General features: G+C 28.4%; 1 protein-coding gene across 1 annotated transcript; it reads right to left on the reverse strand.

Annotated features, from left to right (window-relative positions):
* Positions 1–1,417: 1,417 nt before the first annotated feature.
* LOC119686009 (NPC intracellular cholesterol transporter 2-like) lies at positions 1,418–2,327 on the reverse strand. Its single transcript, XM_038100457.1, has 3 exons — positions 2,205–2,327; positions 2,011–2,121; positions 1,418–1,945 (listed from the first exon to the last, which is right to left on the reverse strand). Exons 1-3 carry the CDS (start codon positions 2,269–2,271, stop codon positions 1,671–1,673), a joined length of 453 nt encoding a protein of 150 aa, XP_037956385.1. The 5' UTR covers positions 2,272–2,327; the 3' UTR covers positions 1,418–1,670.
* Between the last annotated feature and the right edge of the window lie 10,398 nt (positions 2,328–12,725).

A 12,725-nucleotide genomic window follows, 5' to 3' on the forward strand; every position in this document is an offset into this window, starting at 1 on the left:
TTTTTCGCTCGAGCGAAAATTAATGGTCCAACATGGAAAGTATTTTTGAGGCGCGATGGCTAAGGAATAACTGCGATTCTTTAAAAAAAAAGATTTTTGGATTACAAACTCAGAATTTTCAGTGCAAATTATGATGCATGTGAGAGCAATAAAGAACTAACACAGTTGACAGATGAAGAGACTTTGATGACATATGTTAAATGTCCGAGATAGAGATGGTTGCCATTTGTAAATATGAATGAGATTCGACTCCATAACAAGTTTTTTGGAAGCAGCCTTCCACATGCTAACAACAGAGGAAATCAGTAGTGACATCGTTTAATGAAGGCTCTTAGAACCCTTACCCAGAGAAACGAAGAAGATTAAACAAAAGACAAAGCTGAATAAAGAAAGATTTTTCGAAGAAGCGGAAACCTGTCTCGAGTTTTTAAGCTAAGTGAGGATGATAGTGAATTTTAAAATAATATCTAATTTTTTTCAAGACAATATATTTAACATATATTTTTTGCTTGTTCTATATTATATTTCTTTATTATACAAATTTATTTAAACACAGAATAAAACAAAAGAAAATTCAGTTATTATATACGCACAGGTAGGGAAGAGTTTTCGATTTCACTAAGCGCTGAATCTATTGGACATGTAAAAATGAGACTTCGATTTAAAACACTTAACTTATTTGTATAGATGGGTCATAGGTCATCAAAATTTAGCGTTTGCTGATATCGCTTACATGGTAAATCCGATCAATTCTTAGATTCGAATAGAGTGTTGCATGATTCACTTAACGATGCCTTTTAGTGGTATTGCTAAGATGCTGGTGATCCATCCTTGCATGCTTTCAATTAATCAATTTATTTTACATGCTTAAGTTCAGAATTTTATATCCTATGACAAGATATCTATTTTGAATAGAAAGAGCTGACAATAGACAGAAAATTTTTAATTTTCAATGATTTAGTTAATTTGTATAGCTGTGGTTTATGCGTTTTGTTGTAATTAATAACGCAGCAAGTGCATTGTTTGTTTATTAATAAACAAAAGAAATATTTATAAAACTCTAAATCTGTATGGGGTAAATAGGTGGGCGTTGACTTTATATATTTGCACATGGATCTATAGCTCAAAGTTAACAACGTTCAATTTCCTGGCAATTCTAGTGCAAAAATTATATACGGACAGCAGAATCTTTGTACATACTTTTGTTAAAATGAAATAGAATTTTATTTTATATGCTCTAATTAAATTTATTTATATTTGTCATATTAATTTCGAATAAGATAATACATTTTAATAACATTATTGAGTTCAAAATTATTAATTTGATGGAAAATATTTATCTTTAGACTTAAGCCAAGGTGTGAATTAAAGTTGACACTGTATGATATATATGTTTCTTTGTATGAAGGGTATAGACTCTCTTCGAGGAATTACTCTCCACATTAAGATTGATAAAAAAAGTAGAAAATATATTTTAAACATCCCTGTTTTGTTTCCTTGTTGAGATCTTTCATGCACTAGAAACCACTCTGTCAGTTCATACAACTCTTTACTACATCAATACGAGGCTTGCCTTAAAAATACTGCTTTCTATTTCCATCAATATAATAATATTTATCCCAATAAATGTATATATCAAAATTTTGCTTAATCTTATTGCTGTAAATTAATTATTTAACTTTAATATCAACAGCGAAGCAAGCAAATGACTCTTTGTCTTCATCGACGAGTGATACTTCAACTTTAACTGGTATTTTTGGATATATGTAGTCAATGTAAAAGTTGAGTTGATAAATGACATCTTCACCTTCATCAAGCGGACAACTGGCTCCATTCAATAGATTCTTACATACATTAGCTTCACTTTCGGGAAGCTCATATGGAGTTGTTATACCTAAAGCTGTGGCTGTAATTTTAGCTGTCAACTTTTTAACATTGTCCTTGGCTGTATTTTCAATTAAATATAAAATTTATAAAATATATAAATTTATAATCATAGTAAATACTTACGACTTACGAAATGAACATCCATAACGGCTGTGGAACCCCTAACAATATCGCATGGTTCCTCTTGACATCCTTTGATGTCAACACTCAAAGGAAAGGGTTCTCCTTTTTTACCTACAATTTAACATTGTTAATAAATGATTGAATTATTTAACTAATAAAAATATATTATTAAAGAAATAAAAAACAAAACTGACATTTCTGAACATTAGTTGCATTTGCCAGAGCAAAAACTAATGTAATTAACAAAATAGAACGCAACATTTCGAAATTTCTAATTTCTAATTTTTTGTTGATTTACGAAGACTACAGAGCTTGAAATACTACTGGAAATGAAATCTATGGGAACTGACTTTTATACCAAAAAGATTGTTTACTTTTTTCACAAATCAGTGAGATTAGTTTAATATCACAAATCAAAGTAAGAGATTATATATTTCTTTTTACTCAATGCATATATAATAGAAGAATTGTGTACCCTATAACCAGTAGAAATGGATGTTAAAGTTACATATATATGCTAAAACTGTGTATATATTTCATATATTCCTACTCTTTCACTCTCATTCCATTTGTTATCGACTGCTTCTGCAAGCAAATGCTCTGTAACTACGCTACAACTCTTATGGATTGTAATATGTATAATCAACGATTTATTTCTATTAGAAATTATCATCTATGCATTCACTCACTTTCTTATTTGGCTCCGATTATTTAACCTTCTCAAGGTGCCTCTGATCTTTATACCAGCACCATATAGAAATACCCCGATTTCAATCACAGGTCACCATTTTAAAAGTCGTCTTTTTCAGTCAGTCTAGACAGCGCATATGGAATTAGATTTTTCTAGAAAACCTTATATAGATCGCTCAAAGTTAGTTATTATTATATACAATTCCTCACTATTCATATTATAATAAAGCAGATAAAATGAGCAATTTGTAGAAAGTTGTTTTTTCATACGGAATGGTCAAAATTTTGTAATTACTTTTAAAATCTATAGAAGGCCCGCTTTTGTCTGCTGGAAATAATCAAGACCTTATCTCTTTCCGATAAACATAACACTCTTTATGATTTTCTTTCTTGATTTTCCTGTCTATTTTTGATAAACATAAATCCTTCGATAATTTTCCTGAAGCAAATAATAAAGATCCTTTCGACAATGTTATGACCCCACATTATTAGGTATCTTCTTTTCAGTTTTTATTCTAACTTTTTAAGGCTCAAAACTTTTCTAATTAAGATTAAAATATACAAGTTGAAGAATCTACAGCTCACAAAGACGAAAATTTCGAGAGATTTTAATGTGAGTTTCACCTGATTTCATCTATGAAATATAGTTGAGCTTATGACTATATCTTTAGACTTTCAATAGAGTGGTATGAAGATATGTTTTTACATTTTCCATTATAATTAGCTTTAAGCATGCTAAAACTAAATACAATTACTTTAAAATATAATATATCAAAGCTATAGCTTTGATATACTATACTTTAATGGATATAACAGATCCATAAAAGTACAAATCTTTTCATATTACTTATAGCAGTCCGAATATACCGTTCAATTTTATCTTTTAAATTTTTTCTTTCAAATTTTCTGCAGGTGTCTCTTTTCTTTGTTTATTTTGATCTTAAGTCTTCAACAATACACGCCATAAGTATTAACTGCAGGTGTTCCACTTAATGACGAATTACTTCTGATAAGAATTAAACTACAATTATTGATAATTACACTTCTGAATGAATTGCTGCTTGCATTAAACAAATATGAAGAACTAATGGTATGGGATTGAAAGAATTTTATGAATTAATATGAATTTATGGAAATGATAGGAAAATCATCCATATTCCTGTCAGACATAATACTCGTAACATGAAACTATGTAACATGGATAGGTCTAAACAGATTTTGAATATCCCCAAATGTTTTCAAGAAGTATATTTTTCTTTTGCTAAGTATCAAAAAAATATTTTATTGTTCAAATGAAACTGTTAGAAAGGGAGTAAGGAGTTTCAATAAAAAAATCAGGTATATATATCTGATCAGGTCAAAGTACACCAAAATTTTTAGTGGCTTCTGCTTTTCGCAAAAACCTCTTATAAAAGCAAAGTGCGATTACACATTAAATGTAGAAATAATACTAAAGCTGTGTGAATCGGAACTCAAAATTTAATATCATATTCATTATTCTCCAGAAGAACTACATTTCGCACATTCCAGGGTAAATTTATTTACAAGTTCTTAGAGTTTATATCCATTTTTAAGATGTCAGACAAAAAAGGTGATGCACCATTACGTGCATGATCCTAAATTCCTTGAAATATATGTACTATTAATGGTGAAAATTTGGAGAATATATAAATATTTGGCTAGGAACTATATCCTTTAAAACCGAAAAGTTTTTCTAAAGTTAGTATATATACATTCCTTTAATTAAATGCATTAAATCATAATCAAGCAAGTGCCAAAACCATCAGAAACTTTTTCGAAATAATAAATAATAAAATTTTAAACTGCAATAATTATTTTGATGTCATATTTCTCTTAATATTGATATTGAATTAATATGTCAACCGATTATTATCAATTGGGTAATTTGATATAGCAAGTTTCAAGAAAATGATAAAACTATGAAGCAGTTGGAAAACGTTTAGTTTTGAACACCATCATGATCTATAATCCATAATAAGAATTCAATTTTAACTTATTGTGTCAGTAAAATTGACTATTCCATAAAATTAAAAAAGAACTTGTCAAAAATTGAAAAAAAAAGGAATGAAATTCATTAAAAGATTTAAATTATTTATAATAGACACAAAATCAAGATACAAAATAAACTCGCCGGATTCTCTTTTTATTTATTGATATTTTATAAGCAACATATCGAAATCCTCTTTGAGCTTTGTGATATTCCATTTATATTTATCATATGACCTATTATAAAATTGCTCCATTTTATGATTTTTCTAAAGTTTTACTACACATCTATTTATACTTACAGTTAGAAACGTCAAAAGCTTTTTATATCAATAACTTTTTATAAGAATTTTGCATGAATTTTGTATGAAAAATTACACATAAGGCTGATTTCACTGTAGTTGCACTTAAGTCATGCTTAAGTCATCATTTTTACTTATTTAATTTATTCTTACATTAATTTAGAGACTTCAATAACGATTATGAAATCCGCACCTATTATTGCAGATTTATCGATTTAATTGCAAACGCCTTAATAATTTTCTCAAAAGTCCTTTAATTAAGATCAAGTATTGTCTTTGCTTATATATTATATAAAGATCGTAATATTACGCTATTGTAAATTTATCTATACAAAGACCGTTTCTGATTCTTCACTTCACTAATTCATGACCGTATTAAATGTAGAATTTCTATATAACTAAGTGTCATCATATAACACAACCATTTAAAATTCTGCGTTAGTACAATTTATTGTGACTGCATCCATATAGTGAGTTTAGCAAGGTTCAAAACCGTGCCAATTCACAATTTTTAAGAAAACGAAAAACGGGAGAAATTATTTTTTTATGATAACCTTTTCGATAATAAAGTGCGATACTATGAAATAAAAAAAACTATATATATATATATCATAATAAAATATGATTCAATATAATTATTGAATAATAATATACAATACTAATATACAATATAACTTAGAAGTTATTTAATATTATTTAAACTTTTTTATACTAATATAGTATGATTAAATATTTTTTCCAAAAAAAATTTATAAAATATGTTATAATTATTAAATTAAGAATTTGTTAAGTTAAAAAATCTGTTTTTCTGCACTAGTGACGGAGCCAAAGATGGCTGTAAGGATATAGACATCATTTGGCAATATAATCAACAAAGAATTTACACTACAAAAAAATTAATTTTTTAAATATTTATTTAAAAATACGTATAATACAAACGATTACGGTAATATAATTAAATTTTGTAAAAATGGTCTACACACTATAAAGTTTTTCAATGTCAAATTTATGTATCTGTATTATAATATATTATAAAAGAAATAATAAATAATAAATAAATACTGCATATATTTGTTAATGAAGTAATTACAAATTTTCATTATATATAATTATATTATTATATTTCATTACACTTCATTATTATATTTTATTATAATTGTGATAATACAGTGTTAAAACCAAATTTTCACTGAGAAAAAAAGAACTCTTATGTAACTCTAATATAATCTAATTGGAAATGCTATAACAAAAGTTGTGAAATGAAACAAAAGTTGTTAATTAACAAATCAACGTGTAATAGTAATGTTCCCATTGCCTTTAATAAGCAGTTTATAAAACATATTTGACGCATAAAATAAAATGTAAATAGAAAAACAAACAAATAAGAAGGAAAAATTTTTTAAAAGGTTTGTTTTTTATAAATAAATATATATAATATTGTTTGCAATTTCCACGTTTTCCATCATGAATAATTTAATTTCTGCTAACAATACAAAACTGAATGCCATCTGCAAAAAATTGACTGAACTTTCTAATACATAAAAACTCTTTTAACTTAAACTTTATTTCAAGTTATGCCAATGTAATCAACCAAATCTGCAGTGGGAACGTGGTATAGTATTAACGTGTATTCTTATCAAATAATTGTAATGCTATTATTAAATAAAATGTATTAATAAAATTTGTAGATTTTAAGCAAATATATTATTGATTTACAATAAACAATAAATACATTTTTTAAACTTGTCTCATATATTAAATAATTGTTTCTATACTATAAATAAGTTAATCAAAAATATACCACTCATCAATGATATATATAGTTTAGTTTATTTTAAAATACTAGTTATTTACATATACTTAATATAAACACATTTTCTATTATGAGATTATAAAATATTGTTTAAAATTGGTCGAAAATTTCTTATTGACTGAAGTCAACCTTTTTTCCAATAAAAACTTATCTGAAAGTCTATTGTGAATGGTTGGTGAAACAAATGGAATTGAATTTTTGACAATTCCATTTTTCTTGCGTTCGCTGCTTGTTAATGCAGTTCAGTGTGAAATTTGTTTAAGATCGTATGTGTGCGGACGCGTTCGTTGTGCTTGTGTGGGTTGATTATATTTATTAATGAATATAATAATAATTAATGTAAACAAAAAATTTAATTAATTAGTCAAACAAAAAATTCAATGCGGCCGGTGCAATATAATTAAGAAATTTCTAAATTATTTTCGTGTTTACGCCAATTAAAAATTTCAAGTGCAGACGTTCCTTTATTCTTCTATTGTGGTTTTGCCTTTTTTGTTGTATCAATTCTTTTTTCCCTTGAATTTCTTTTTACGTTGCGTACTTAGAATCCCTACGGCAGGCATTTAGCAACATTCAAAAGTATCCTTGTCAAAGCAGGATGGCAACATGCCAGGCAAGGATGCGCTTTAAAAATTAATGTTTTTATGTGGCTAAAAACAAAACAGAGGCGATGTGGAAGAGCGTCTCGTGCCGAGTTTTGATTTACATGTGATTTATTTATGTTTTCGTGCTCGAAATACTTGCATGCAAATGCATTTCAAAAGTGTTTTAAATAAAATTCTAAATAGAAATTGATTTACAAAATAAAATAAATGCAATCTCGTGTGTAAAAGTGTTCTCCTTCGCCCCTTTTGACAACAAATTTTTTGCAAATTCTTTCTGCATTTAAGGGTGTCTCAAAATTTTGTGGGGTGATGCACAACCACCAAAATTAAACACGCGTGGATATCATATGATGATGCCAACCAACAACACCAATAACAACGACAACAACAACAACAACAACAAATATGCCTTATTTACTTAAATAGGCATTGCTCATCAGCAATAAATTCGTGGAATTTTGTTAGGCGAAGTCTTTGAATGTAAGTGAAAATTTTTATTATTAAAAATTTAGTTTAGTTTAGTTTTAAGGACATTGACCGATAGTGGTTTCGCCCCACTCCCATGAAAAGAATAGTGGCCTAAGCCGCTACGGAAGATATTCTAATAAGAATTTACGATTCTATAGTTTTTCTGTTGGTTCCAATTAGGTTTCTTATGTTGTGCCGGTTACAGCTTTTGATATATTTTGATGACGTATTATGAAAAAAAACGTACTGAAGATAAAAAATATCCGGTAATACATAGGTTCATTTATTTAAACCCTAGAACAATGTTAGTAAGGGTGACTGTGGAGGTGTGGTAAATAACCCAATAATATCACAATTAGTCCGATGCTTACAAGAGTAATAAAACTTTCTATATAACTTTCTGTATCAGGACAATTATTATTATATTAAAAATCCGGTAATACATGGGTTCATTTATTTAAACCCTAAAACAATGTTACTAGGAGTGCTTGTGAGGATGTAGTAAATAACCTAATAGTATCACAATGGGACCCATGCTTACAAGAGTTATAAAACTTTCTATATTTAGGACAATTATCATAATATTAAAAATCCGATAATACATGGGTTCATATATTTAAACCCTAGAATAATATTACTAGGAGTGGTTATAGAAGTCTGGTAAATGAACCAATATTATCATAATGGGACCCACGCTTACAAGAGTTATAAAAATTTCTATATTCAGGACAATTATTATAATATTAATAATAATTTTCAAACTTATTATACATTAAACAAACATTAAATTTTATTTTATTTTAGCAATTTAATTTATTTTAAGATTTTAGAGCTTAGTTTATTCCGTGAGAAAAACTTTATAAATACAATTTTCCACAAAACCAAAATAACTTCTAATCCATTTCATAATACAATAAAATATAACAAATATAATGTTATATGGCTGTGAACCATATAAATTTCTAATGCAGTTCGTAATAGTTACTCCGCGTTGAACCCGGCTTATTTCGGCTATGATTTAGCGATTCAGTGCAATAATACGGTTCGTTATTTAATTAACTAAAAAGTTGGAGAGTCTATTCCAAAACCGGTTCAGCATAGGACTAGTTTACAAACGTGCTAATAACTAACACTTGAACACTTGAATTTGTTCAGTGGCTTCAATTTCTCAAGTATTATTGTTGATTAAAATCGTAAGTTACCAGGCATTCAAATTTTTAAAGGAATACTGGTACAACAAAGCATCTCAACGAATTTTCAAATCACAGATTAGGTAATAAATTTTCGTCCTATGCCTGGAAAAACACTTTTAGTGAAAATTCGGTTTTGTTCTAGTAATAGAAATTAGTAACTAGACCGAATGATATTAGTCTCGAAAAACGAACGAATCCCTTAACGAGGAACATTTTGTTGGGTTTCATTCAAAAGACTGATTGTCTTCTCTTTGGTTAAACATATAACTAGACCGAGTGTTATTGGTCTGGATAAATATACGAATCCCTTAAAGTAGGACATTGTTTTGTGGTTCATTTGAAGGACTTGTCTTTTGTTTGATTAACTATAACTAAACCGAGTGTTTGTGGTCTTGATATATATACGAATACGCTATACCCTTAGCGTGCGACATTCTGTTTGGGTTTATTTCAAGAACTGCTTGTCTTTCGTACGATTAAGTAATCTCATATAACTAACTGTAACTATAACACAGAAGACTTACTTTAGTCACAATACTTTGCGATATTTTTCCATATAATATTTTTTTATATTATTCTCTTCTATGTTTATCTGCTATATCTGTCTCTTCTATCTATAATATCTATTTGACATTTCCCATAAGACTTCCGCTTGCTTCAGGTAGTATCGTTAGGGTCCAATAGAGTTGTATGTGGCGTACAGGCAATTAAATTAGCCTATCCATAAGCACATTCAACCTAACATTGACTTAAAAGCTAGTTAGTTAGTATGTACTGTAAGAACTTAAACGATCTTAAGCCAAAGCGAAACGCACAACCAATCACACCTGTGTATATGTTAGGAACGAAATGAACAAAGTTCGCCACTTTAGTTTATTACGTTCCAATCAAATATACAGGTAACTAATTGAACCTTAAGGCCTTAATAATAAATATAAACACAACTATTTTTTTAAATACATGTCTAAGTTGTCATCGTATTATTCTCGTAAATAGAAACACTCATCACAAATTTTGATCTCACATTCTCGCTATTGACTAATCATCCAGTTATTCTTATAGACGGTTATTCCCAGTTGAATTCCATTTCTGCAAAAACTTTGAAAACTTTTTTGATATTAGCTTAAGTTAGGTCCCTAGAATTATTGAAGAACAGCTAACTCTAAGCAGGGTAACTGCTCTCTGTCTTCAAGGAGCAGTCCTTGAATATGCTATTCGTTATTATGTGGGTGAAAGGTAATGATAACAAATCGTAAAAAGAAAGTATGGCTGGTTGTGCCACACTCTATGCAAACTTTTCAGCGCAATCGCTCATGCCGCTCTAGTATCGCATCCGCAAGGAAGAAGAAAGTGTGGTCGAGCAAAAACTATATAGAGTAGGACAATCAACAGAGAGTCGGGCAAATCTTTCAGTGAACTAAGAGCTATAGCGCGTGATAGAAATAATTGAAAATCTTTAGTGTTTATATTAACTTCTTGAATTTATATTTTTGAACATGTAAATAATAGTAATAATAAAGGGTATTGGTGCTCCAGTTAAGTCAAAGTTTTCCAATCTGTTAACTGTTTTTGTTATTAATAAATCATTGTCAATCAATAACATTGCATAATTTTCTCTATATGTACAAATGGCAAGACGCAATTTGCTGGAATATTGTAGACTGAATCCATAAAAAACAAGAAATTACGATTTTCTCTAAAAACCTGACCTAGTCTTTACCAAGTACAGCTCAATTGCAAATTAAATGCATACTTCAAACTGTTATTTTTGTTATTAAAAAGTATAATTTATTTTACGATTTGTTTACTTATTAAATAAATCGTGGGCTCATATATCTACTCTTATGTATGAATTTAATGTTGAAAAATTGCTATTATTATTTACTTTTATGGCGTTGAAAGCATAAAAATTTATACTCATAAAATACCACCAAAAAAAAGTACTTGAGAGATCTTAAAGAAAAATAAATAAATTCTTCATAGAAGTTAGTACCCCGGCATATTCGCTTATTAAAACATTACTAAGTACTAAACGGTCAATATCAATCTGAATCATACTCCATACCTAGAGTTTTCATACAAAGCCCCGCATTAGACCTTAACGATACCCTCCATACATCAACAAGAGGCAAATTCGCTACAACCTAAGTCTCTTGACCAACTTTACTTTCATCATTCCTGAAGCATAACGTACACCTACCTACAGACAGAAGAACAATTCCTCATCATATTCTGGTAAAAGTCACTTGCCGGCTTTTCATAAATTTTTCCAATCTCATACCGTCCCCACCGCCTCGTTCAAGCTATATTTCTTCCCTTTACGTTTTATGACTTCTCTGAACAACATGTAGGAAGTAACGTAACATTCGAACGAATGAAAGAAAAGATCTACGATATTTACGGCTGCTGGGTAATGCTGTACTTTAAAGCTTTAGGTTCACTCCGAAGTAGCTTATATAGTAGGTACTACCTTCACTATGTTGTGTTTTTTTACTTTAAATCCACATTTTTTTAATTAGATTTTAATTAATATCTTTATTTTATTTTTTTTTTTTTTTTGAATTTCTATTCCACTGTGTGTGTACTTATAGTAAAAAACTTACTACAGTGAAATTAAAGAAAAAAAAAGTAAAAATAAAAATAAAAATTAATATAAAAATAGTGAAGTTTATGAAGTGAGCTTCTCACAGGCTTGTATGTTTAGCGGTAAGCGGTGAGCGGTGAAACACAGCCGGCTGTGTCTGGTACTCCTCATGCACGTTGAGTGCAAGCAAATGTGAAAACAGAAATGAAATGTGAAAAATAATAATAAAAAAATGAATTTCTATGTTAAGGTTGCTAAGGTACCAGTTATAGATATTTTTAGTAATGATAATATCAGTAATACACGCTATACACACGAGAGTTTTGTTTTTAATAGCAGCTGTCAAAAATTTGTAAAGTGACAGCTGTGAAATACCTGTTCACACGATATATCATTGTAATTTGCTTGATAAATGGAAAAATAGTTATACTTAAATTTTAGAAATGTCTGCATTGCATCAAATAAATAGTTTAAATATGCATATTTCAAGCTTCAATACAAAAATAAATTAAACAAAAAAGATAGAATTGAGATAATTAAAAGAATTAAAATGTTTGAATATATATAAGAATATATAATATATTTGATTAATATTACAGATATAACAGTTTTATAATGTAATAGTTTTATTTAATTTTACGTAAAAGTTTTATTTATACTATTTCAGACAGCCAAATTTCTTTAATTTCGTAAAAATGAAATTAAGTTAATTGAAATTAAAAATTTAAAATAGAGTGAAAAATAATAATTCACATACCTAAAATCTACTAAAGCTAATAAAACGACCGAATCCCATCCTTTATAATTATAATACTCAACTTTTAAAATTTCTCAGACACAAATGGTGTTTGGAGCATGTAATTTTTAACATTCGAGTTGTAAACAAAAAGCATGATTTTCTTAATTTAGTTGAAATCATATGTTTTTTGTTTACAACTCGAATGTTAAAAATTACATGTTCCAAAGACCATATGTATCTGGGAAATTTTAAAAGTTGAGTATTATAACTATAAAGTATGGGATTCAGTAGTTTTATTAGCTTTCAGGTATGTG

The sequence above is a fragment of the Teleopsis dalmanni genome, chromosome 2 (assembly GCF_002237135.1).
Source record: "Teleopsis dalmanni isolate 2A chromosome 2, ASM223713v2, whole genome shotgun sequence".
Taxonomy (NCBI): Eukaryota; Metazoa; Arthropoda; class Insecta; order Diptera; family Diopsidae; genus Teleopsis; species Teleopsis dalmanni.

Coding starts and splice junctions, on each gene's coding strand:
- LOC119686009 (XM_038100457.1), bottom strand. CDS start 2,271: ATGTTGCGTTCTATTTTGTTAATTACATTAGTTTTTGCTCTGGCAAAT. Junction 2,122..2,204: donor TGCAACTAATGTTCAGAAAT/GTCAGTTTTGTT, acceptor GTTAAATTGTAG/GTAAAAAAGGAGAACCCTTT. Junction 1,946..2,010: donor GGATGTTCATTTCGTAAGTC/GTAAGTATTTAC, acceptor TTGAAAATACAG/CCAAGGACAATGTTAAAAAG.